The sequence below is a fragment of the Panthera uncia genome, chromosome E3 (genome assembly GCF_023721935.1).
Source record: "Panthera uncia isolate 11264 chromosome E3, Puncia_PCG_1.0, whole genome shotgun sequence".
In the NCBI taxonomy this organism is placed as follows: domain Eukaryota; kingdom Metazoa; phylum Chordata; class Mammalia; order Carnivora; family Felidae; genus Panthera; species Panthera uncia.
Genome location: NC_064815.1, coordinates 4,030,386 through 4,054,935, shown reverse-complemented (window position 1 = coordinate 4,054,935; position 24,550 = coordinate 4,030,386). Strand labels below are relative to the sequence as shown.

Sequence of the window (24,550 nt, the reverse complement as noted above, 5' to 3'; positions counted from 1 at the left end):
GGCCCGACTTAATGCAGTACAACCTCGTCTTACTTTAGCACATCTGCGGAGACCCGATTTCCAAATGATCGCACATCCACGGGGTGAGACCTTACACCCGTCTTTTTGAGGAACACGACTCAGCCAGGAACACACCTCCTGAACCCACATACACAGAGTAATTGCTGTTCCCACTAAGTTGAGAGAGCCCCCGTCCCACGTCATTTTACAGATTCTGACACTGAGGCACCACCCTCAGGGATGTGTGGCTTGCCGGAGGCAGGGTCTCGACTAGAACACAGGGCAGCCACGTCCAGGCCAGAGGTGCCTCCCCTCCTCCTAACCGGCCTCCCCCCTGCGGCTGTCCTCCTGGTCTGAGGGCCTCAGAGGCCTTGCCTGACGTTGCCACCCCCCACCCCCCGCCCATTCAAAACTCACCTGTCCCGAATCCCCCTCCCTCAAGACTTGGTGTCTCCAAGGGTCGGGATACACGGTCAGTGACTTCATCCTGTGCCACGGGCTCCCCACAACGTCTCCTTGATCTTGTGGAGACACTTGCGTGGTTCTCAGGCAATTTTGGAAAACATGGCCTGCAGGTGGAAACACCCAGGAATGTCCAAAATGCCAAGCCCAGGGCCACCCGGGTCAGTTAGGGCAGCGTCTCTGGGGTGAGGCCTGGCACCGGGAATTTGTAAGCCTCGGGGATGGCGGGTGCCCCTGGCCTGTTAGGTCCCAGATGTGGGTTGAATAGGTACTTTCTGCACTCGGTAGGGATTGGGAACCTCGTGGGGGGAGGGGGGGGGAATGTACGTGGGGGTCCCAGTGTCCCTGGAGGTGTGGGGCAGGGGTGGCCACTGTCTTTGCCCTCCCTGGGCCCGGGGACGGCAAGAGCCAGGGGCCGGGGCTGGGCTGCACGCTGCTCTGTGACTTCCCACCCCCAGATCCTCAGCCCCGAGGCTCAGCGGCTCGGCCTCCGGGGCCGGGTTTCCGCCCCGGCTTCTCGGTGTGTGGTCCAGCTGGAGGGAACCGTGGATGATGGCAACGCGAAAGCGAGGCTGTCGGTGTCCCGGGCCCGGGGCTGCCTCCAGGCCTCTGTGGCCCACGAGGAAGGTGAGTAGAGGCTGTGAGTGTCTGTCAGGTCGGCCCCCAAGAGCACAGAGATTGGGGTGTTGAGAGCTCAGGAGTCAAGGAAACCCTGTTAGGACTTTGTGGCACCCTCCCCCCCGGGAGGTGACGACGAGCTTCCTGCGGCCACCTGTATGACGTCAGGAGGGGCTGGGAGAAGGGTCCAGATGGGCAGGACCCAGGCGGGTATGGGCTGGGGGATGAGAAAGAGACCAGGCCTCGGGAGGACCGGGAACTCTAGGGCCTGTGGGTGACGGAAAGCTCCAGAAGGCTGGGGGGAGGTGGAGTGGACGGTAGGGTGGCCGCCGGCTGAGTCCTGGGGAGCAACAGCAGGCCCCTTCCCGGCTCCAGGGAGCCGACAGGAGAGCGTGGTGCTGCGGGCGTGTGCCCACGGGCGGACGGCTGAGGCCGAGGTGCTGCTCCAGGACAGCGGGCGGCCCGTCCAGCCACTGGGACGCCTGACCCTGCAGGCTGCCAACCAGAGTGTCCGCCTGGAGGCGCACGGCTGCCCGGGGACCCTGCTGGGCCGCGTGGAGGTGAGACAGCCGGGCGGCGGGGGGCGTGAGGGATGCTGTTGTCTCTGGGGCAGAGGACACAGAGCCGCTGGACCCTGAAAGGGTCCAACAGTGCCGAGGACGTCAGAGGAGGCCCGTAGCGTGTGGATGCATCCTGGGGCCCCATCACAGGCCCTGAGAACCTCCTACGCGCCCCTGTCCTGCGGAGCCCCCTGGAGCCCCCAGCCCGTCCCTCTGTGCCCGCAGTCTAGTGTGGCAGCTGTTGGGTCCCAAGTGCAAGCCCAGCTGGAGAAGAGGATGCGAGGCTTGGAAGCCTACGTGGAAACGTTCCGGCGCCTGGTGGGTAGACTGCTGGGGTGTCGGGGACACGGAGAACAGGAGGCTCCGTGCGGAGACAGCCCCCCTCTCCCCCCGGCGCCCATCCCCTGCCCTCCGCTCACCAGACGTGAGAATCTCCTGGAGTGCTGCGTGCCCCAGACCCTTGCCCTGATCCTGCCCCAATTTCCCCACGCAGGTGCAGCCGGCGGGCCCCCTGGACGGTGTGGCGGGCCCCCTCCTGCAGTTGTCACGTGCGGGGCTGGGAGCCGTGCGGGCAGGTGGCCGGGCCGTGGCCGCCCTGTGGGGCCAGAGCCGGGCCCGGCAGGCGCTGACCCACCACTTGCCGCTCTACCTGGAGAGGCTGCAGGCGGGGCTGGAGCAGCTGCGGAAGGAGGTGGAACGTGAGTGCAGGAGGGGGGGCCTGACCCGGAGCCCTCCCGGCCTGCTCGGTCTCCGGGACCTGCAGCCTTCGCGTTCCCCGGGTGCGGCCTCCGTGCTGTAGGTCTCCATGCTAATAGCCCTTATGCCCGCTGCCTGAGTTCTTTCGGGGACCACTGCCCCCGTGTCTCCCGTCCCCGCTGATTTCTTTGGAATATGCAGCTTTGTTTCTAGCAGACCCATGCCTGTATGCTTCCAGAGCCGGTTCCTGGTTCTGTGATAAACGCCCGCGGGGCTGTGTGGTTGAGGGTTCCTTCCTGGTTACTAAGCATCCGCTGCCCCGATCACCCTCCGGGTTGATGTGGGGAACCTCTGGCCCCTCCTCAGGGAGCCTCGGGGCTCACAGCCGGCCTTCTTTCCCACCCCGCTTACGTCTCTGCGTCAGAATCCCCACGGCCACCCCCGGGTTCGGTGGCTCGCTAGGCCTCAGTTCTCAGCATGTTGTTACGGCGAAAGCATGCAGAGCAAGATGGAGGAAGAGGTGCAGGGGCCAAGGCCCAGTGGGGGGGGGGGGCAACGAGGCACAAGCTTCCAGAATCTTCTCCCCGGGAGGTCACCCGGGCCGCCCTCAATTCCGCCAGCTTCGAGCTGTGCTGACATGTGTCTAACATCGTCCATCAGGAGAGCTCGTTGGAGACCTCGTATCCAGGGTTTTCCTTGGGGGCTGGTCACGTGGGTAGGCTTCTCTGGCACTTACCCCGCTTTGGGGCTGGGAGAAGCAAAGGGATATTCAGCACAAGCCACTTGTGTGCACAGCTGGGGCACAGCACGAGGCCCTCTTCCCGGTTCTGGGGGTGATGGCACCTCCCTAAAATCTGGGATCCCAGGTGCCTGCCAGGGGCTGACCTTGTGAGCGGGACTCTCAGAGGGGAAGTCTCAGGCCCGGTAAGCCGGCTCTTGTCCGGGGTCCCTGGCGCCATCACCTAGTTTGCTGGAACAGGCCATATTTCCCGCAGGCCTGGGTCTGGGCTGCGGGCAATGGCATCTCGCCTGCCGTCGGGACTCCGGGGCCTCATGGTGGGTGCTGGCTGCCTGTTGCAGGGCCCCTGGCCACGCTGAAGGAGGCTTACCTGGAGGTCACGCTGCGGCCCCTGGACGAGGTGTGGCAGGAGCGGGCCGAGTCCGCCATGCGGTGGTTGCGGGCCCTGGGGCCCAGGCCCATCGCGGCCGTCTTGGAGCTGGTGAGGCGCGGCGAGGGGGTGGGAGGCGGCCCTGCTAGGTGGCGGGAACCCTGATGGCTCTCGCCACCCGCCGCCCTGCAGGCCACACGCCAGATGCTGTCTTGGGCCGAAGCCACTTTGTCACAGGCTCTGAGGAGGCTCTGCAAGCCTTTGCTGGATGTGTACAGCTTCTCGGCCAGGTACCTGGGCGTCTGTCCGTCCCCGCCTTCCTGCCCCGGGCTGGACACTGGGCTGAAACACCCCGGGTCTCAGGACAACCCTCCCAGGGACACGTTTGCGGTCCTGGTTTTACAGATGAGGAGATGGGCTGCTTCTTCATTCCATAGATGTTTCAGGAACGCTTTCTCTGAGCAGGAGCTGTTCTAGGTGCTGCGGATACAACAGTGAATGACCCTGATCCCTCCACAGTCTACCCCCCGGGGGGCTAGACTGAACACATAACTAGGTTATCTACACCAGGGGTCAGCAAACCTTTTCTATAAAGGGCCCTGGAGTAAAGTGTTCAGGCTTCGTGGGCCAGATGGTCTCTTGCTTAGTCTTTGTTTTGTGTTTCAAGAATCCTTTAAAACCTAAAAGCCCTTGTTAGCTTGCAGGCTGTTCAGAAACAGAACACAGACTGGATCTGACCCCTGACCCATGGTTTCCCAGCCTCTGATTTGGTGTGTTAGGTGGTAAATGCTAGGGGCGGGGGGAAATAAAAAGGCTTGACAAGTGGGTTGGGGGTGCATTTGAAGTGGTGCAGCCATGGTCTGCTTCAAGGAGAAGGTAGCATTTGGACAAGGGCTGGAAGGAGCTGGGGTAGTGAGCCATGGACATCATGGGAAGAGTTCCAGGCAGAGGGCACAGTCAGTGCAAAGGCCCGGGGGTGGGAATGTGCCCTGCCTGTTGGAGAAATATGGAGGAAGCCAGGCTGGAGTAGAGGGTGTAAGAGCCCGAGAGGTGACAGGGACCCAGGCAGCCTGGGGCCTTTGTGAGGACTTGGGCGTCTCCTCTGAGATGGGAACGCACAGAAGATTTTGAGCTGAGGAAAGACATGATCTGTGTCCCCTTTCGAAAGATCCCTGTGGTCCTGGTGTTGAGACTAAAGATATGGGAGCAGGGGAGTGGTGTGGATACGGGTGGGGAGCCCAGTAAAAAGTCGTCACTTAGGGGCGCCTGGGGGGACTCAGTCGGTTGAGCATCCGACTCTTGATCTCGGGGTTGTGAGTTCAAGTCCCGCGTGAGGCTCCGTGCTGTGCGTGAGGCCTACTTAAAAAAAATTTAAAAAATGGTTGTTTCTTGGTGGCTGTCCAGGCAAGACAGGACGGTGGCTCTGGGGACGTGTCAGAGTCTGGATGTGGGTTAAGGTCAGGTCTGTAGATTGGAGGACGAGATTGCATCCGGGTGGAACAGTGCTAAGGGTTTTGGCCTTGGTTTGGCAAGATGGAAAGTCCGTTTATGGAGCAATGGGGCATGAGCGGCGGAAGGCCCATCGGGGCTTTTTTCGTTTCCTGTTGCTGCCGTAGCACATCACCCACCAATTGGGTGGCTTGAGACAACACAGCTTTGGGGCACCTGGGTGGCTCAGTCAGTTGAGCGTCCGACTTCACGGCCTCAGCCGATCTTACGGTTTGTGAGTCCGAGCCCCGTGTCGGGCTTCCTGCTGTCAGCTCAGAGCCTCTGCCCCCCTCTGTGTGCCCCTCCCCTGCTTATGCTCTCCCCCCAAATAGAACAACATGGATTTATTCTTGTACAGTTCTGGAAGTCTGAAGCCCGGAATCAGTTTAACCCGCAGTCAGAATATGCTGACCCTGCCGGTTCCCCCCATGGAGCCCCCGTGTCCTTGACCTCCTCCAGCAGCTGGAGGCCCCTGCACTGTGTGGCTCACCACCCCTCCCTCCTGCTTTCTGACCTGTGTCCTCATAGCTCCTGCTTCTGAGCCCCCGCCTCCATTTTTGTGGTTCTGTCGTGGTCCTCGGCTCCCCTGGATAATCCTTAACCCTGTCACACCTGCAAACTATGTTTGGCCACATAAGTTACTGCAGTCCTAGGTCTCAGGCACTTGGATGTCTTTGGGGGCCTCTATTCAGTGTACTCCACCAGAGTGGGGATCGGGGGCCATTCTGGACGTGTTGAGCTTGAGACCCCGTGGGGACTCCCAGCTGGAGGTGTCCAGCAGGCAGCTGATGGCCTGTGTTGTGCGTCCAAGTTTGGGAATCGTCAGAGGGGGACCGAGCCTGGGAGCAGCAGCAGAGGCCCGGCGTGTGCGTCCCTTCCCCTCACACGCCGGGGGTGGGGGGACCCATCTGTAGGAGGGGGTTTAGGGTGGCAGTGACGCCCTTCTCCCAGGGCAGAGCATCCGGACCAGGGGAATGCTTGGACTTGAACGCACCTCTAACTTGGGCAGCGCTGGATCAGTCACTGCTTTGTGCCTCGGTTTCCCCCCCTGGGAACGCATGATGCTCCTGCTGCCCTAGCTGTCAGTGCGGTTGCAATGCAAGCTGGCCGACAGAAGCTGCAACCCAGGCAGGGTGTCGGGTCACGGGAGGAACAATGTCCCCAGTTGGGGCTGTTTGCACAGGGAAGGGGCTGTCTGGGGAGGTCCTGGCAATGGGTCACCCCTGGGTGCTTGTGCTGTAAAAAGGACTTCGGGGGTAGAAGGCCTTTGAGGCTGCTCCCTGCCTCAGGTCCCCTGGGCCCCGTGGGGGAGGGAAAAGTCCTGCACCCACAGTAGAGGGTGTGAAGTTGTCCTTGTCCACTTCTAGCCCCAGCGCGATGAGACCTCTGTGCTCCTTCAGGCCCCACAAGGTCGACCTGACCCCCTCTTTTCCATCCTGAGACAGTTTCAGGGTCTTCCCTTCCCTGTGCAATTCCCAAGGTCCCCGGGGCTCTGATCCCCTGGTTCTCCGGTGCTCTTGCTGCCCCTGCCCCCCCCCCCCGCACCTTGCGGGGCCCCAGTGGTGGGCTCATCTATCCCTTGGGGTTCACACAGAGTTGCCCCCACCTGACCCAAGGCCACGTACGTCCTTCCGGTGAGGCCATCGTGTCTCTTCCGAGCCTGTCCTGCCCACCTCCACCTCCACCTCCACCTCCTTGAGCTGCTTCCAGAAGCAAAGGCACATCTGTCCGGCTGGGGTCTCCCACCTCTCCTGTGCTCTTTCCAGGAACTGCTCGTTGCTGGTGACGCTGCCACTGTTGCCTGCAGGGGACGAGCCCCTGGCTGTGGCCCGGGTGACCGGCTACCTGGTGGAGAAGCTGGTGTTGCCCTTCCGCGAGCTGTACGGGACCAACGTGCTGGCCGCGTACTACCGGCTCAAACACCGCCTACTGCAGAGCCCCCATGAGTGTGAGTCTCGTGCCCCCCTCCTCCCTGCTCAGCCCCGTGCCCCTTGGGGTGCAGTGACCGGACCCTGCAGGCGCAGACACGGGGGCGGGGTCCGGGGTGAGAGGAGCCGTAGCTTGGTACTGCTGGGCCCGGAGGTTCCTGCGCTTCCCGAGGTCATCCTGGCCTCGAGCTGGGCTGCAGAGCCGGGCTTCTAGCCAGAGTATGAAAGCCCGAGCCTGGACCCAAGGTGCAAGTGGGCCAAGTGGCTTGGGGCTCGAGGCCAGCTCCCTCCCACTGCACTGGGCTGGAGCCGCAGAAGGCAGACCTCCAGTTGGAATCGGAAGGCGGCTAATTGAGTCCAGACTGGGTCAGGCAGCGCCTGCAGTCGTGGGCGGTGCCGGCATCGGATGTGGTTGCGAGGGCTCGGGGCCTCTGGAGGGTTTGCGTCCGGCTCGTGCCCCTGTGTGGCCCCGGCCGGTCTCCCCGCCTCTCTGGGACTTGGTTTCTCCCTCTGCCAAGGGGCGGTGACAGCTTGGCTCCCTCCCGTGGGTCACAGGCCCGGGTGCCGTTTGGGTGCACAATTCCTTGGTGACGGGGAAGATCTGAAGTCCACGGGCAGGCGTGGCACCTGGGGCCTGGCGGGACTGGGGTATCGGTGCGGGTTCTTGTCACCACACAGGTTGAGGAGGGGGGGGGGCCTGGGGCTCGCCTTCTTGGGCGCAGGGGTGCTTCCTCTGCAAGGCAGAGGTGAGGGAGGAGCCACTGGGTCTCAGAGCTCCACCTGTGTGTGACCTTGGGCTGGCCTGTGACCTTCAGCTTGGAGAGCTGACAACGGGGCTTTCATCCCCTCCTTGTGCGGCCGGGTGAGCCAACAGCTGCCAGGCCTCGGTCACCGTTCCTGCTGAACACGGCCCCTGCCCCACAGCGGTTCGGGCTGGATGGGTCAGGCCGTCCCCCCCTCCCTCGTCAGCCGCCTTTGAAGAGATCGGAGCCAGGCCCCGTGGTACCTGCCTTGTGCTGGGGAGACCTTTGGCCATAGTCTTGTGTGCATCGTTTTTTTAATGTAATTCTGTTTTACAATAGCTTCATGGACACACAATTCACTTACTAAAGCATATGATTCTGGGGCTTTGAGTATATTCATAGAGATACACATCTGTCCCCACAGTCGATTTTAGAACATTTTCGTTCCCTCAAACCACCCCACCTGCCATCTCTCAGCCATCACCTCCCTGCCCCAGCTTTACAAGGCTCGTGCATGTGTCAGTCCTTTGTTTCTTTTTACTGCTGACTGGGCTGCAGATGGCTCACTTCGGGGTGCGGGGCTGGGCAGAAGAGCTGGGGACAGACCGCTGTCTCCGCACGTGGGCTGCCCCAGAGGACACCGGCCCAAACTGGCCGTCCTCACCTCTCTGGCGACCTCTTCTTCCCAGACCATGCTGTGGTGGCCGGGGCCAGGCATGTGGTGACCTTCGATGGCCAGGTATGGAGCCTGGGTGTCCGCTGTGGGAGCCTGCTGCTGGCCAAGGATTTTGCTCACAACACGTTCTCGTTGACGCTGAACCGGGCCGGTTCAGGGCTCACGTCTGTGTCAGTGCAGCTGAACCACACTTCCCTGGTGTTCTACCCTAGCCTGAAGGTGAGTCGTGCCAGCGTGGGAGGGGCAGGGGCCCAGGGGGAGGACAGTCTCCTGCCGGCCATCCCATCCACACACCTGTGTCCTGGGCCCCACGCCCTTCCCACCCGGTGCCCCGAGGCCCTGCTGCCTGGCCCCCTCAGCCCGTGACTGGCCCCCAGACCTACAGGCTATACGAGTCCTCCAAGCCCAGGCAGAGCTGTCCACACCGAGATCTGCCCCCTGCCGCGACGAGGAGGGATGTGCCCAGGGTCAAGCTGGCCAGTGAGGACGGCGTCTCAATCACCTGTGACGTTCGGGCTGGCCTCTGCAGCGTCACTCTGGGCCTCTGGCTCCACGGTGGGTCTGGGCCCCAGCTGGGGGCCTCCGGGGCCCGTGGGGTCGGCTGTGCAGTGACCACAGCAGGCGTCCCAGGCCGATGCGACCAATCCCTGGTCACGGGTGCACTCGCTGTCCTTGAGAGGCTGGGGGCCAGGTTCCCCGGGACCCCCTCCCGCTGCTGTTTCCTGGGGGGCTCCCAACCTGAGCAGGCACGAGAGGAGCCATTGCAGTGGCTCGGCACATGAGGGCTTCCCTCCCTCCCTTCCCTTTCTCCTCTCCCTCTGGTGAAGGGTCAGAGCCAGGGTGGGGCGTGGGAGTCAGGGGTGGAGGGTCCAGCCCCCCGGGGAACCCTGGCCAGGCTTGCCCACGTCCCCCTTTCCCATAGGCGTGTCTGCCGGGCTCCTGGGCACCAACGACAACGAGGCTGCCAACGAGCTGATGCTGCCGGACGGCACCCTGGCCCACGGCCTGGAGGAGCTCGGCCTCGCCTGGCAGGTGAGCGGCTGGGCCTCGCCAGGGCTCCGTGGCTGTGGGCAGAGCTTGGGCCCCTGCGTGCAAACTCTGCAGACAACTGCTCCGACCCAGCGGGTGGCCACCCACTCCGGAAGCTGATGCACCTGTTCTAGATGCCCGGGAGAAGAGAGGTCCGGGGGGAGGCCTGAGTCTTGGGTTTGTCTCACCAGCTGGGTGGCGACTGCAGGGCCGTGGAGAAAACTCACGAGTGCCCCCGACAGAGCCCCACCTGCCGGGCCTTTTTCCAGGACCCCCGTTCCTGCCTGGGGAACTGCTTCAGTGTGGTGAGTGTGAGGCTGGGTCTGGACCCCAGGGGAAGCCCTGCAGCGGGTAGACCGGAAGGCCAAAGAACTCCCCTGCCCTGATCCAGCCTCTGCCCCTCCTTGGTGCTCCAACCAAGGGTGCAGTGGGCAAGGACCCTGACTCTGACGGCTGGCTTTCAGGTGGACCCCACCCCGTTTCTCAGCCTGTGCTCCCAGGACACCTGTGGCACCCAGGAGCTCTTTCCTGCCTGCAACCTGGCTGCCGCCTACATCCACCTGTGTGCCCGGGGCTTTGTGCCCCTGGACCCTCCTCCACAGTGTGGTAAGCTGCCCCAACCAGCAGAGTCTGACCCCTGCCCCGTTGACCTGTGTCTTCCCTCCCAGAGGCAAAACCAGTTCCTTCCTTTTGCTTAGCTCCCTTGGGGTGGACAGGCCCTCCTTCTTACAGTGAGCTCTGTTTTGACTCTGAGTTATGGGCAAAGGGTTACTTACTGAGAAAAAGAAGCCCAAAGACTCCCCCTGTCCAAGCCAGGTCCTGAAAATCCAGGGACCTCCGGCACAGGAGATAATAGCTCTGGGAGGTCAGACAACTATAAACTCAGCTTCCGAAAATTTATAACTACAGATCTGCTCGTCAGGGATTTTAACGGACACTCTTTCCCCCGTCTGGAAAGCCCTCGGTCAACCAATATTATCCTTCACTCTGATTCCTGTGGCTAAAGTCCACTATGTAGGTTGAAAGTCAGCAACTGCACCAAGCATTGGGAGTAGAATCCCTGTTAAAGGGAAAATTATTCCTGACGCTTGTAAAAGAGCTCTAAGGTGGGCTGTATTCAGGGGGACTATCACAGTGGTGCGGGAACCACTGCAATGGGGTTTGGCCACAGGGGTGAGAGATGGGGCTCAACTCAACAGGGAGCATTGGGGACTGCGTGCTGAGCAGGGTTGGGGTCTGTGGATGGAAAATTACCAAGATGAACCGTGAGAGATAGGCGAGTTCTTGCTCAATCAAGCTGGCAGGATTCTTGTTGGAGGCAGGCCAGACTGATGAGAGGAACCCTGTCCGATGTCGAGGTAACCAGTCATGCAGGCTAAACCGACTTACCAGAATTCTTGCTAAACCTGGCTCATGGAGAGGTGGAGTCCCCAAAAGCCAGGGCCTCCTTGCTGAGACTTCGGAGGCCCCAGGGTAGGATATGATCCAAACAGAGACTCTTTGCCACTCACTGAGACCTTCAGATGCTAGCATTTGAGAAGATGTAATACATGGAAGAAACTGAAAATGGTAAGTGGGATTCCAAAAGCAATTTCCAGAATTGATAAATATTTACTGAAATTTAAAACATAACACATTTGACAGAAGAAAAAAAATTAATGAACTGGAAAATATAAAACAGAGGGTGGAGTGAGGTGCTAACAGAAATTTCAGAATGAGAACACGAAGAGGTTTGAGAGTGTGATGCCTCAGATTCAGGAAGCACAAGGCAGCCCAAATACTGACCATAAACCTCTATTAAGACATTTCAGCTTGGGTAAGAGGTCATCTTTCAAGGAACAGGTAGACAACCAATCTCCCACCAGCAAGAGTCCAGTCTCTTAAATTAAGAGAGTAATTGCTGAGTTAGATTTTATACCCAGGTCAACTATGATACGAGGTTAAAAATGAAACATTATTAGCACTGAACTATCTGAAAATATCTTTTCCACTGGGAGACAGTCACTAAAGGAACAGAGCAAGCCACACACATTTATTCACACTCCGTCTGTGGCTGTGTATTTGCAACACGGGCTGCAGATCTGGCTGCAGAGTCTAAAATATTTACTGTTTGATTCTTTACAGAAAGCGTTGGCTGACCCTTTGTATAAACCAGGGAAAGCAGAAGGGAGGAATTTAATGAAACAGGAAGAGATGAACAATAGAAGGGATCCAGAGGGGAAAAAAGACAGTAACTAGGAATGACCGAGAAGTCAAAACCACAGATCCAGGAGAGACTGAAAGGTCATTCAACTACTCTGGACAGATTGCTGATAACTTGCAAGACCTAGCTTGAATACAAATTGATTTTTTAACCTGAAGAATCTCATAGCTATTAAATCAACTGAATCTATAGACTATAATGTTGTCTCAAAGACAGCAGGCAAAGCTTACTTATTAGGACACCAAAAGCCTGATTCACAAAAGAAAAAAAATAGACCTCATTCATACAAGACAAAATGTTCACAAACCACTTATCTGACAAAGGACTTCTATCTAGAATATATAAACTCAAATTTAACAGTAAAAAAAAAAAAATCTGAGCAAACAGGCCCAGGAAAAAAAGGTGTTCAGCAGTATTAGTCATTAGGGAAATGAGAACACTACATACTTATTAGAACAGTTTAGAAAAAAACAGCAACACCAAAGCCTGGCAAAAGTGTAGAGAAACTCATTCCCTCATCTATTGCTGGTGGGGAAATATACAATGGTACAGCCACCCTGGAGAAAAAGCTAAGAACACACTTAAAATAGAATCCAGCAATTACATTCCTGGGTATTTATCCCAGAGAAATGAAAACCTGTGTTTCACACAAAAGCCTGGATGTGATTATTCATAGCACTATTATCTGTAAGAGCCCAAACCTTGCAACAGCCCAAAGTGCCTACCTTTGGTGCACAGCGAAACAAATGTGGGTATGTCCCTACCATGGGATATATTCAGCAATAAAAAGGAACACCCTACTGGTACAGGTAACAGCGTAATGCTTTTGAGATTCATCCCAGTTGAGTGGGGAAAAAAACCCCAAACTCCTAAGATCAAGCGCCGTATGATTTTATTTATGTAACATTCTCAAAATGACCAGTTATAAAGATGAAGAACAACTCAGCTGCTGTCTGGGTCTGGGACGATGGAGAAAGGAGAGGTAGCCCAAGGGAGGTGTTTCTGGTGGTCGAACAGTTGTGTATTTTGGTGGTGGTGGTGGTGGTAACACGAACCTACAGCTTCAAGGAGATGTCCGAACTAGATACATGCCTTCGACCACTGTCAATGTCTGGGTTTGGAAATGGTGCTCTCATTACCGAAGATGTGGCCACTGGAAGAAACCGAATGTAAGATACACGGGACCTCCCGGCCCTATCTTTGAACCTTCTTCTGTAAATCTGTCAGTTCAAAACAAAAACTTTTAAATGGTACACACCAAGCCCAGATCATGTTAGAGCCAAGTTGAAATAATTTACTGTAACAAGTTGAAATAATTTACTGTAACACTTCCAGAATAGGAAAATGAAACCTTTCTATCCCCAACTCATGTTAATGAAGTAGTAAGATATGAACACACGGCAAGGACAATACAAGAAGAGAAAGAAAAGCCCAACTTCGCACTTGAATATAGAGGTTACTAATGTATTAATAAACTAAACAATCTCTGGAATCCAAGGATGGTCTTTAAGAATAATGTACTAAAGAAATTTAGGTAATTCAGTACTCTTCTAGTGAGATATCTAATAATGCATTGGAAACATCTTTTTTAATGTTTCACAGAGAGAGAATCCCAAGCAGATACCACCCTCAGCACAGAGCCTGACGCAGGGCTCGATTTCATGACTCTGGGATCGTGACCTGTGCCACAATCAGAAGTCAGACGCTCACCCGACTGGGCTACCTAGGCACCCCTGGAAACATCCTGATCAAAATGCAGAGGAAAACATGGCCCAAGAACAGACACTCACATCAACGGAACAGAAAAGAGAACCCAGAAATGGACCCACAAACGTATGGCCAACTCATCTTTGACAAAGCAGGAAAGACTATCCAATGGAATAAAGACAGTCTCTCCAGCACGTGGTGCTGGGAAAACTGGACAGCGACATGCAGAAGAATGAACCTGGACCACTTTCTTACACCCTACACAAAAATCAACTCAAAATAGGGGCGCCCGGGTGGCTCAGTCGGTTAAGCGTCCGACTTCAGCTCAGGTCATGATCTCACGGTCCGTGAGTTCGAGCCCCGCGTCGGGCTCTGTGCTGATGGCTCAGAGCCTGGAGGCTGTTTCAGATTCTGTGTCTCCCTCTCTCTCTGACCCTCCCCCATTCATGCTCTCTCTCTGTCTCAAAAATAAATAAACGTTAAAAGAAATTAAAAAAAAAATCAACTCAAAATGGATGAAAGACCTCCATGTAAGACAGGAAGGCATCAAAATCCTCGAGGAGAAAGCAGGCAAAAACCTCTTTGATGTTGGCAGCAGCAACTTCTTACTCAACACATCTCCGGAGGCAAGGGAAACAAAATCAAAAATGAACTACTGGGACCTCATCAAAATAAAAACGTCTGCACAGCTAAGGAAACAGTCAGCAAAACTAAAAGGCAACCGACGGAATGGGAGAAGATATGTGCAAATGACATATCAGATAAAGGGATTAGTATGCAATATCTATAAAGAACTTATCAAAGTCAATGCCCAAAAAACAAATAATCCAGTGAAGAAATGAGCAAAAGACATGAATAGACACTTCTCCAAGGAAGACATCCAGATGGCCAACCAACACATGAAAAATTCTTTAACATCACTCATCCTCAGGGAAATGCAAATCAAAACCACAATGAGATACCACCTCACACCTGTCAGAAGGGCTCACATCAACAACTCAGGCAACAAGAGATGTTGGTGAGGATACAGAGAAAGAGGATCTCTTTTGCGCTGCTGGTAAGAATACAAGCTGGTGCAGCCACTCCAGAAAACAGTATGGAGGGTCCTCAAAACGCTAAAAATAGAACTACCCTACCACCCAGCAATTGCACTACTAGGCATTTATCCATGGGATACAGGTGTGCTCTTTCAAAGGGACACGTGCACCCCCATGTTTATAGCAGCACTATCCACAATAGCCAAAGGATGGAGAGACCCCAAATGTCCACCGATGGATGGATGGATAAAGCAAATGTGGTATATATGTACAACAGAGTATTATTCGGCAATCAAAAAGAACAAGATCTTGCCACTTGCAACTATGTGGATGGAACTGGAGGGTATTATGCTAAGGGAAATTAGAGAAAGACAAATACCATATGACTTCACTCATATGAGGATTTTAAGGGACGAAACAGATCAACATAAGGGAAGGGAAACAATAATATAAAAACAGGGACAGGGACAAAACACAAGACTCTTAAATATGGAGAACAATATGGAGGGGTTGTGGGAGGGGGGCTGGGCTAAATGGGTAAGGGGCACTAAGGAAACTACTCCTGAAATCATTGTTTCACTATACGCTAATTTGGATGTAAATTTTGAAAAATAAAAAATAAAATTAAAAAAGAATGCGGAGGAAAACAGACGGCACACTGGCAAGACGGCAGGCCAGGAAGTCAAGACCTTCAGTCCCCCAGGAGAACACCAAACGTATAATAAAATGGCCCCAAGTAGCTTTGTGGGAACTCTAGAAGCAGCAGCAACCAAAGGAGTGCCTGAGCAAGAAAAAGCTCAACTCAGAACCGTAGGGAATCCCATGGTGTTTTTGCTTGCCTGTCACAGTAAGGTTTCAAGTAAAGCCAACCAATTCATCCCTCAGGATGGAAGAGAAAGTGTGGAACTTGCTGACAACGTTCTGACTTGCCTGGGGGCTGCCAGAGGCACAGGCTTCGGTCTCTTCTGGCTCAGAGTGCCGATGACCGTAATGGCAGAGTCTGGGTGTGGGGTTGGAGGTTGCTGAGAGCAGTCACAGCTGCGTATGTGAGAGTCCACAGACCGGCGGGTGGCCAGGGGCCAGATTATGGCAGAGGAATTCAATGTCTAGACCCCTGAGAAGAAGCAGGGGGAGGCTGCTGGGGAAATTTAGACCTTTAAAGGCAGCTGTGTATATTGGGGATGGGAACTTAAAATACCCACAGGCCCAGAGAAGATAAAGCCCCCCCTAAAAATGTTTGAGAGAACCCTGAGCCTTTCTATCCGGCTGGTTCGCGAAGGTCTTCCCCGGCCCAGGGACAGTCTGCAAAGACTGGGAGAGGTGGACGCCTTTTCAAATGCCCAGTTTCAACAAAAGATGACCAGACACACAAAGAAACGGGGAGGCAGGGCCCATTCACAGGAATACAGTCAACCTCCAGAAACCAACTCTCAAGAAAAACTGGCCTCAGACTTGAAAACAACAGTCCTGGATCTGCTGTCAGCTGAGGAAAAGAGGAGCGGACGACTAAACGGAATTACGAAAACAACATCTAAGCAAAAGGAGAATGTCGACAAAGACCAATTGTAATAAGGAACCAAATTCTGAAGCTGAAAAATCCAGTAATTGACTTTATGCCATCTGCCAGACAGTCACTCTAGATTTAAGGACACCCATAGGTTGAAAGCCAAAGAATAGAAAAAGATAGTCTATATAAATAATGACCAAAATAGAGCAGGGATGGCTATGCGGATATCAGACAAGTAGAATTTAAGGGGGAAAAAAAAAAGAGCTGTTGCAAGGGATAGGAGAGGCCATTAATCCTTTTATCAACACATAATTCACCAAGAGGATCTAACAATTACAAGTATATATGCACCAGACATCAGAGCTTCTAAAAATCTGAAGCAAACATGGACAGAAGTGAAGGGAGAAAACAGCAACTCTTAAGAGTCCTTCAACCCTCCCCCATCCACCCACTTTCAAATCACATATAGAACATTAGAACACACATGGAACACAGAGAACATTCTCCAGAATAGACCGTCAATTAAGCCACAAAATACATGCAGTCTTAATACAGTTTTGAAAACTGAAACCACACAACATATCTTTTACCAATCACAGTGAAAACAAATTCCTAAGAAACACAACTAAAAATAGGTGGAAAATAGGAAAAATCAAAAATTGTGCAAAATTCAATAACACACCATGAAACAATGGGTCAAAGAAACCGCAAGGCAAATTAGCAAATACATTTTTATTTTTTAAGTTTATTTATTTTGAGAGAGAGCAGGACACAGGCAGAGAGAAAGTGAGAGAGAGCCTGTGCAGAGCTTGATGTGAGGCTTAAACCCACGAATGGCGAGATCATAACATGAGCCAAAGTCAGATGCTTAAATGACCGAGCCACCCAGGTGCCGCAAATTAGCAAATCTCTTGAGACAAGTGAAAAGTAAAATAAAACACACCAAAACCATCAGATTTAGAGAAAGCAGTGCCAAAAAGAAAATGTACATTCTTTTCCTGTAAATGCTTAAATGAAAAAAAAAGCTAAATCAACAACTAACTTTATACCTTAAGGAAGTAAAAATAAATAAATAAAATAAACTGAACCCAAAACTAACAGTAGGAAATCACAAATGTTAGAACAGAGATAAACAAAACCGAGAATACAGAGAAAATTAATGTAACAAAACGTTTTTTAAAGATCAACAAAACTGACAACACTTTAGCCAGATTGGCTAACTAAAAAAAAAAAAAAAAAAAAAAAAAAAGTACTCAACTAAAATCAGAAATGAAATACAGAACATTGCAACCAATTTTTACAAAAATCAAAGGGATTTTAGGAATATGAACAATTATATGACAAACTGGACAACAAAGATGAATAAATTCCTAGAAGTATATGGTTTGCCAAGATTGAATCATGAAGGAATAGAAATCTGAACAGACCGGGAGCCTGAGTGGCTCAGTTGGTCAAGCATCCAACTTTAGCTCAGGTCATGATCTCATGGTTTGTGAGTTTGAGCCCAGCATCTGGCTCCGTGCTGACAGCTCAGAGCCTGGAGCCTGCTTCTGATTCCGTGTCTCCCTCTCTCTCTGCCCCTCCCCTGATCATGTTCTGTCTCTGTCTCAAAAATAAAAAAGCATTAAGAGAAATTAAAAAAAGTCTGAACAGACCTATAACTAGCAAGAATATTGAAATAGTAATCAAAAACCTCCTCACAAAGGAAAAAAAAGGCCCAGGACCAGATGGCTTCACTGGTGAATTCTACCCAACATTTAAAGAATTAAAAACAGTCCTCCTCAAGCTCTCCAAAAATTGAAGGGGGAACATCTCCACATCCATTCTATGAGGTCAGCATTACTTCTACACCAAAGCCAGATAAAGACACTTCAAGAAACAAACTACACAGGCGTCTGGGTGGCTCAACTGGGTTAAGTGTCCAACTTCTGCTCAGGTCATGATCTCACGGTTTGTGAATTTGAGCCCCTTGTTGGACTACTTGATGACAGCTCAGAGCCTGGAGCTCAGATTTGGAGTCTCCCTCTCTCTCAAAATAAATAAACATTTAAAAAATTTAAAAAAAAAAGTGACAGACCAATATCCCTGATGAATATAAATGCAAAATCCTCCAAAATAAATAAATAAATAAAAATACTACCAAACAGAATTCAAGAGTGTATTGAAAGGACTATACACCCAACCAAGTGGGATTTATTCCTGAAATACAAGAAAGGTTCAACATAGGAAAATTATTCAATTTAATACACCACAGTAACAGAATGAAGGACAGAAACCACATGATCATCTCAGCTGATGCAGAGAAAACATTTGAACAAAAATTTAATATCCTTTCACAACAAAAACAGACTAAAAGGAAACTACTTCAACTAATAAAGGGTATACATGAAAAGCCCATAGATTTCATAATTTTTTTTAATGTTTCTATTTGAGAGAGAGGGAGACTGTGAGCAGGGGAGAGACAGGGAGACAGAGGATCCAAAGCAGCCTCTGCACCGACATCAGAGGTCCCAATGTGGGGCTCAAACCCACAAACTGCAAGATCACAACCTGAGCCAAAATAGGAAGCCCACCAACTGAGCCACCCAAGTGCCCCCATAGATAACATATTCAATGGTGAAAGACTAAAAACTTCTCTTCTGAAAGCAAGAATAAGACAGCAATGTCTATATTGGCCTCTTCTATTTAATATAGTAATAGAAGTGCTAGCCAGAGCAATTAGGCAAGAAAAAGAAATAAAAGACATCCAAATTGGAAAGAAAGAAACCATCTCTGTCCTCAGACAAAATGACCATATATATATTATATACACACACACCTGTCTATACATATATCCTATGTACCTGGATAAAACTCTGTAGATGGCGCACACACACACACACACACACACACACACAGTCCCTATTAAAACTAATAAACTTGGCCAAGTGGCAGAATAAAAAATCAATACAAAACAATCACTTATGTTTCTATACACTAAACAAAAGGATATTAAGAAAAGGAAATTTAAAAAATAATTTCATTTACAATAGTATGAAAACAAATCAAATGCTTAGGAATAAACTCAACCAAGGAGTTGAAAGACCTGTACACTGAAAACTATAAAACATCACTGAAAGAAATTGAAGAAGATACAAATAAATGGCCAAATATCCCATGTTAGTGGATTGGAATACTTAATAACATTAAGTATAATGACATTATATTAAATTAATAACATTAAGTATAATAACATTAAGATACTACTCAGTGATCTACAGATTTAAAGGAACCCCGTCAAAATCGCAATGCCTTTTTTTTTTTACAGAAAAGAAGTCCATCCTAAAGTTCATACGGAATCTCAAGGGCCCCCAAATAGCCAAAGCAATCTTGACAAAGAGCCAAGTTAGAGGTCTTGCACTTCCGGGTTTGAAAACAAATCTACAGTAATCACAGCAGCGTGGTATTAATCGGTTGAGCGTCCACTTCAGCTCAGGTCATGGTCTCATGGTCTGTGAGTTCAAGCCCCACATCGGGTTTGCTGCTGTCAGCCAGGAGCCTGCTTCTGTCCCCCTCTCTCTCTCTGTGCCCCTCCCCTGCTCATTCTCTTTCTCTCAAAAACAAACCAAACAAAAAACAAAAAAAAAATCCAGTATGATGTTAACACAAAGATAGATATACAGTGCAATGTAATTGAATAAAGAGCCCAGAAGTAAACCCTTGTATAGGTGGTCAAAGGCCTTTTTACAAGAGGGTCCAGACTATTCAGCAAAGTACCGACTTTACCTCAAATTGTGGGAGGGGAAATGGCAGAAAGGGCTGTCTGCATCCCAAAGGATGAAGGTGGACCCTTACCTTATACCATATACAGACATTAGCTCAAAATGGATCAGAAGCCTAAACATAAAAATTGAAACCAGAAAACCCTCAAAAAACAGGGGGAAAGCTTCTCAACATGAGATTCGTCAGATTTCTTGAATAGGACACCAAAGGCACATGCAATTAAAGACAGCAGGCAAATCGGACTTCATCAAAATTACAAACTTTTGTGCACAAAAGGACACCATCAGCAGAATATAAAGGCAACCTATGGAATGGGAGGAAATATTTGCCAATTTTACCTGATAAGGGGTGACTATCCCGAATATATAAAGAACTCCTGCAAACTCACCAACAACAAAACAACTTGATTTAAACATGGTCCAGGGCGCCTGGGTGGCTCAGTGAGTTAAGTGTCCGACTTCAGCTCAGGTCATGATTTCAGGGCTCGTGGGCTGGAGCCCTGCATCGGGCTCTGTGCTGACAGCTTGGATCCTGTTTTGGATTCTGTGTCTCCCTCTCTCTCTGCGCCTCCCCTGCTCATGCTCTGTCTCTAAGATAAATAAAAACATTTTTAAAAAATTTAAAAAGGATCAAAGGAGGGGCACCTGTTTGGCTCAGTCGGTAGGGCATGCCACTCTTGATCTTGGGGTTGTGAGTTTGAGCCCCACCTGGGTGTAGAGATCACTAAAAGTAAATTACAAAACATTAAAAAATGGTCAAGGGACCTGAACAGACATTTCTCCAAAGAAGACACCCAGACGACCAACAAGCATGTGAGAAGATACACAATGTTACTCGTCTTCAGGGAAATGTGAGTCAAAAGCAGAATGACCTATCACCTCACACCCATTTGGATGGCTACTATTAAAAAAAACCAAACAAACAAACAGAAAATAAGTGTTAGCGAGGATGCGAAGAGACACTGGAACCCTCGTGCACAGTTGGGAGAAATGCCAAAGTGACACAGCCACTAGGGAAAACATGATGGTGGTTCCTCAGAAAATGAAACATAGCATCACCACATGATGATACTCCTGGGGTATACACCCCAAAGAATTCCAAGTGGGGACTCCTACAGCTGTCGGTATGTCCGTTATTTGCAGCAGCTTCGTTCACAGTAGCCGGAAGGTAGAAACAACCCAGATGCCCACGGACAGATGAGCGGGTGAGAAAAGGGTGATACCCTGTCCTTACTAAGGAAGGAAATTCTACCACCTCCTACACTTGAACCTGGAAGACATGAGGCTAAGTGAGAGAAGGCAGTCACGGAGAGACCAAGGCCGTACGATTCCACTTCTAGGAAGCACCTAACATAGTCCAAAGCACAGGGACAAAGTCGAATCGTGGTTGCCACGGGCTGCTGGGAGGCGGAGTGGGCCCCGTCTAATGGGGACAGAGATTCAGTTTCGCAGGAAGAAAAAAAAATCCTGGAAGTGGAGGGTGGTGATGGCCACACAGCAAGGTGAATGTACCTAACAGGGCTTCACTGTGTACTTGTACGTGGTGATTAAGAATTTCCTAATTCAAGAACATTTCCTAAGCACCTACTCCCTGCTAGACACAGTGACACAACAATAAACAGTGTACTTATAAGCACCGCAGTTATAAAAACAACAACAACAACAAAACACACACACACATACACACACACACGGAGTGTGAGTGGCTCAGTTGGTTAAGCAGCCAACTCTTCAATTTCGGCTCAGGTCGTGATCTCTGGGTTCGTGAGATCGAGCCCCACGTCGGGCTCTGTGCTGACAGCACGGAGCCTGCTTGGGATTCTCTCTCTCCCTCTGTCTCTGCCCCTCCGACACTTGTCTGAGTGTGCGCGCGCTCTCTCTCTTTCTCTCTCCCTCAAAATAAATGAAGCAACAAAAGACAAAAAAGAACACACTTAAGGAGATAAACTTCTAAAAGCCAGCAGACACGAACCCACATGAACTGCCGTGGGTTTATGTGACACAGACTGCATGCTTTGGCAGGAAACTAGAAAGTATTCGAAGTATATCCTATTTGGAACAGAACCAAAAATGTAATCTCAATAGAGGACCGACAAGGCATTTAATAGAATTCTTTAATGTTGGTGTTTTTAAAAAATTCAACAAACGGCGGATAGGCGGGACCTTCCCTGAAGCGGACACTTTGAGGTGTCGGCCATCCAGCCTTTCAACATCACAGTGGGTGGGGACACATCAGAAGCCCTTTGAAGCCAGCAGCCCGCTAAAGATACATTGTTTCTGCCTCTACTGCGTGCTGTATCCACAACCCCATCCTGCTCAGACCACAAAAAGAAATGAAGTACAAGAGATCCGCAAGAAACACTTAAAACGCACCTGCTAATGGCCACTTGCCTCGAGAGGGCGCTGCGTGTCTGTCACTCCTAAGTTGAAGAGACCCGCTCTTCGGTGGGAGCCGGAGATTCAAGGGGTGAGGCTGGATTTCTCTGCAAGCAGAGGGAAGTCACCCCGAGGTCACCAAATATTCTGAAACCATCCAAAGGCCCCTGCTGCTTTCGTGACCTAGAAACCGCTCTACCCGGGAGTCAGCTCGGGCATCACCCCTTGAACTTCCCCTTGCTCCCCCTTTGGGTTTTAGGTGCATCCCCTGTGCTCCCAAAGCCTAGGGTACTGGGGTTCAGCCCTCCCCCTCTAGGCTGGGAACTTTGGGGGGGGGTGGGGTGACCAGGTCTTGGTTGTCTGTCACACAGGCGCAGGAGATCACCTAACCACACCTGGTGCTCTTCTCCAAAGGGGTGAGATGTCCTTTTAAGGAGGGCCACTCTGGGCCTGTGACAGGGGCTCCAGCATGATTCCAGGCAACAGAAGGGGCCCCCTGTCCTCTGGGCCCACAGAACAGCCTCCTCTTCTCTTTACAGTTGGAGAGTTTGCCTAAGCCAACACTAGGCTGCCAAAGATTTCACACCCGTCACCCCCTCAGCTCGGCCAAGATTCTTGGCCGAACAGAACCATCACAACGAAATGCCAGGAAGCACAGAGATCACACCGGGTCCAGATACAGCCAAGGGGGGCTCGTCGTCCATGATTTCAGAATCCTTCCGGGGACAATAAAGTTCACAATTGGTCTGGACAGTTCTCTACCTTCCTTGACAGCTGCACGGCCTTCTAGGAGACAGCCTGGGCCCCTGTCCCACCCCTGCGGGGCCGGGGGTGGGGGTGGGTCCATTCCAGCCACTATTGTTGCCCAAGTTCTTTTTTCTCTTGCTTTGTTGCTTGGTCGGAGGCCTCCACCGTGTGAGCCCAGGGCTGCCCTGGGGTCTTCCTACTTTGGGACAAGCACGAGGCTCCTTGACGTATACAGATGGTCCCAAATCCCTTCATCGCAAGCCTGGGGGGAGAGTGTCCCTCTTTGGGGTAGATCCTGAATCTAGAACTGAACGTTTCAGGGGACACTTGAGAAGGCCTCCCTTTTTGGGGGACTGGTTTCCACAGATAGGTGCGAGGGGCACCCAGGCCCCAAGGATACAGCCTTCAAAGCTGTTGACCTTTGGGAAGGCTGATCTGTCCCTTGAATTTTTGAGTGAAAAATCTGGCACCATCCCAGAACACATCCATTGGATGGATGGGGCTAATCGTCCACTGGAATGATGGGGGAACTTGGGTGGCTGTGAAATCGACCCACCATTGGGAGTCCCCTTCAAGTCTTCTATCCAAAGGCCTGAGGTCCAGATTCCAAAGCAAAGGGCAAAGCGTCAGACACGAGCTGGGGGGCAACCAGGTCAGATGCCAGATTCCCTTGCCCCAGCCTCCCCACCTGTATCCCCAGCACACAGCAGGCGCTCAATAAAGTCCAGAAGAAAAAAGACTAGAGGGCTTGAGAGTTTTTCGAAGAACGCGTGAATGGGGCCAGTCCTGCACATTCCCACACACTGGAGGGAAAGGGGAAGGGGCTTCTGATTTGTTGAGCGTGTTGTCATGGGTTACAACAAAAAGACCCAGAGTCCAGGCACTGCTCTTTGAAAGATGTTCCATCTTTTCTTAGACCTTCCGACAGCCCAGTGACGAACGCACAATCCCACATAAGGGAAGAAGCAGGCTGAGAGAGCCCAGGGGACTTACATGAGGTCATCCAAGCAGCAGACGGCCAGGCTGGTGCAGGTCTGGGCCCGCTGGACCCTCAAGGCTGCCCAGCTTCAGTCATCACCTCCTATGCTTGCAAGAGCGCCATATTGCCTACTTTGAGAGAGTCAATTGAACACTGGCTCTGTCCCAAGCCAGATACGTGATGCTTACTCTCCATTTCCTAGTCCACATTAAAATGCCCAATGAGCCGTGTCACACACGATCAGAGACACATCCACAACCGTCAGAGGCGCTATGCTAGGCCCTGTCACAGGGATCTCGGCCCAAGAGAAGGAAGGAAAGCAGGAAGGAAGGAGACAGTTCACAGCGGAAAGCCAACTGGTAGAATATGGGGAGCGGAGGTGGGGGGCGGGGGGCAGGTCAGAGTCTGCAGCACGGATGATTTGTCACCATGCAAGCTCTTGGTTTCTCCATCTGCTCACAGGATGAGTTATTTTCGGTCCAGGCAGGAAAGTGCAGAAGGTTCCCAACCTGCCTCCCACGCTCTGTCCGCAAAGCGCTTACCAGGAAAACAAGAGTGGTAGGTTGGGCACCAGCCTTGACCTCAAGAGGGAAGCACAGTTCTCCTTTCTCAAGACGGATTTAACGACACCAACACTTTGCCATTTGGGGGGTTAGGCTGGGTGTGCACACACAGGCGTAGAATTTAAAGAAAAAAATGGATGAGACAGGGAATGAGTCCATTAAAGATGCAAATAAATAAGGGCGCCTGGGTGGTTCAGTCGGTTGAGCATCCAACTTCGGCTCAGGTCATGATCTCGCATTCGTGGGTTTGAGCCCCACGTCGGGTTCCGTGCTGACAGCTCAGAGCTTGGAGTCTGCTTCGGATTCTGTGCCTCCCTCTCTCTGCCCCTCCCCCTGCTCGTATGCTGTCTCTCAGAAAATA

General features: G+C 51.9%; 1 protein-coding gene across 1 annotated transcript in view; it reads left to right on the top strand.

The window, feature by feature from the left end:
* Window positions 1-23,391, top strand: part of LOC125928630 (uncharacterized) — a 145,845-nt gene extending 122,454 nt beyond the window's left edge. Inside the window, exons 56-68 of the mRNA XM_049639363.1 lie at window positions 921-1,089; window positions 1,456-1,640; window positions 1,866-1,958; window positions 2,134-2,338; window positions 3,417-3,556; window positions 3,638-3,735; window positions 6,700-6,881; window positions 8,294-8,499; window positions 8,658-8,835; window positions 9,203-9,312; window positions 9,501-9,614; window positions 9,774-9,915; window positions 22,440-23,391. Of these exons, the coding sequence (XP_049495320.1) occupies window positions 921-1,089; window positions 1,456-1,640; window positions 1,866-1,958; window positions 2,134-2,338; window positions 3,417-3,556; window positions 3,638-3,735; window positions 6,700-6,881; window positions 8,294-8,499; window positions 8,658-8,835; window positions 9,203-9,312; window positions 9,501-9,614; window positions 9,774-9,915; window positions 22,440-22,456 (1,839 nt within the window). The 3' untranslated portion in view covers window positions 22,457-23,391. The remainder of the gene's footprint in view (window positions 1-920; window positions 1,090-1,455; window positions 1,641-1,865; window positions 1,959-2,133; window positions 2,339-3,416; window positions 3,557-3,637; window positions 3,736-6,699; window positions 6,882-8,293; window positions 8,500-8,657; window positions 8,836-9,202; window positions 9,313-9,500; window positions 9,615-9,773; window positions 9,916-22,439) is intronic.
* The last annotated feature ends 1,159 nt before the right edge of the window (window positions 23,392-24,550 follow it).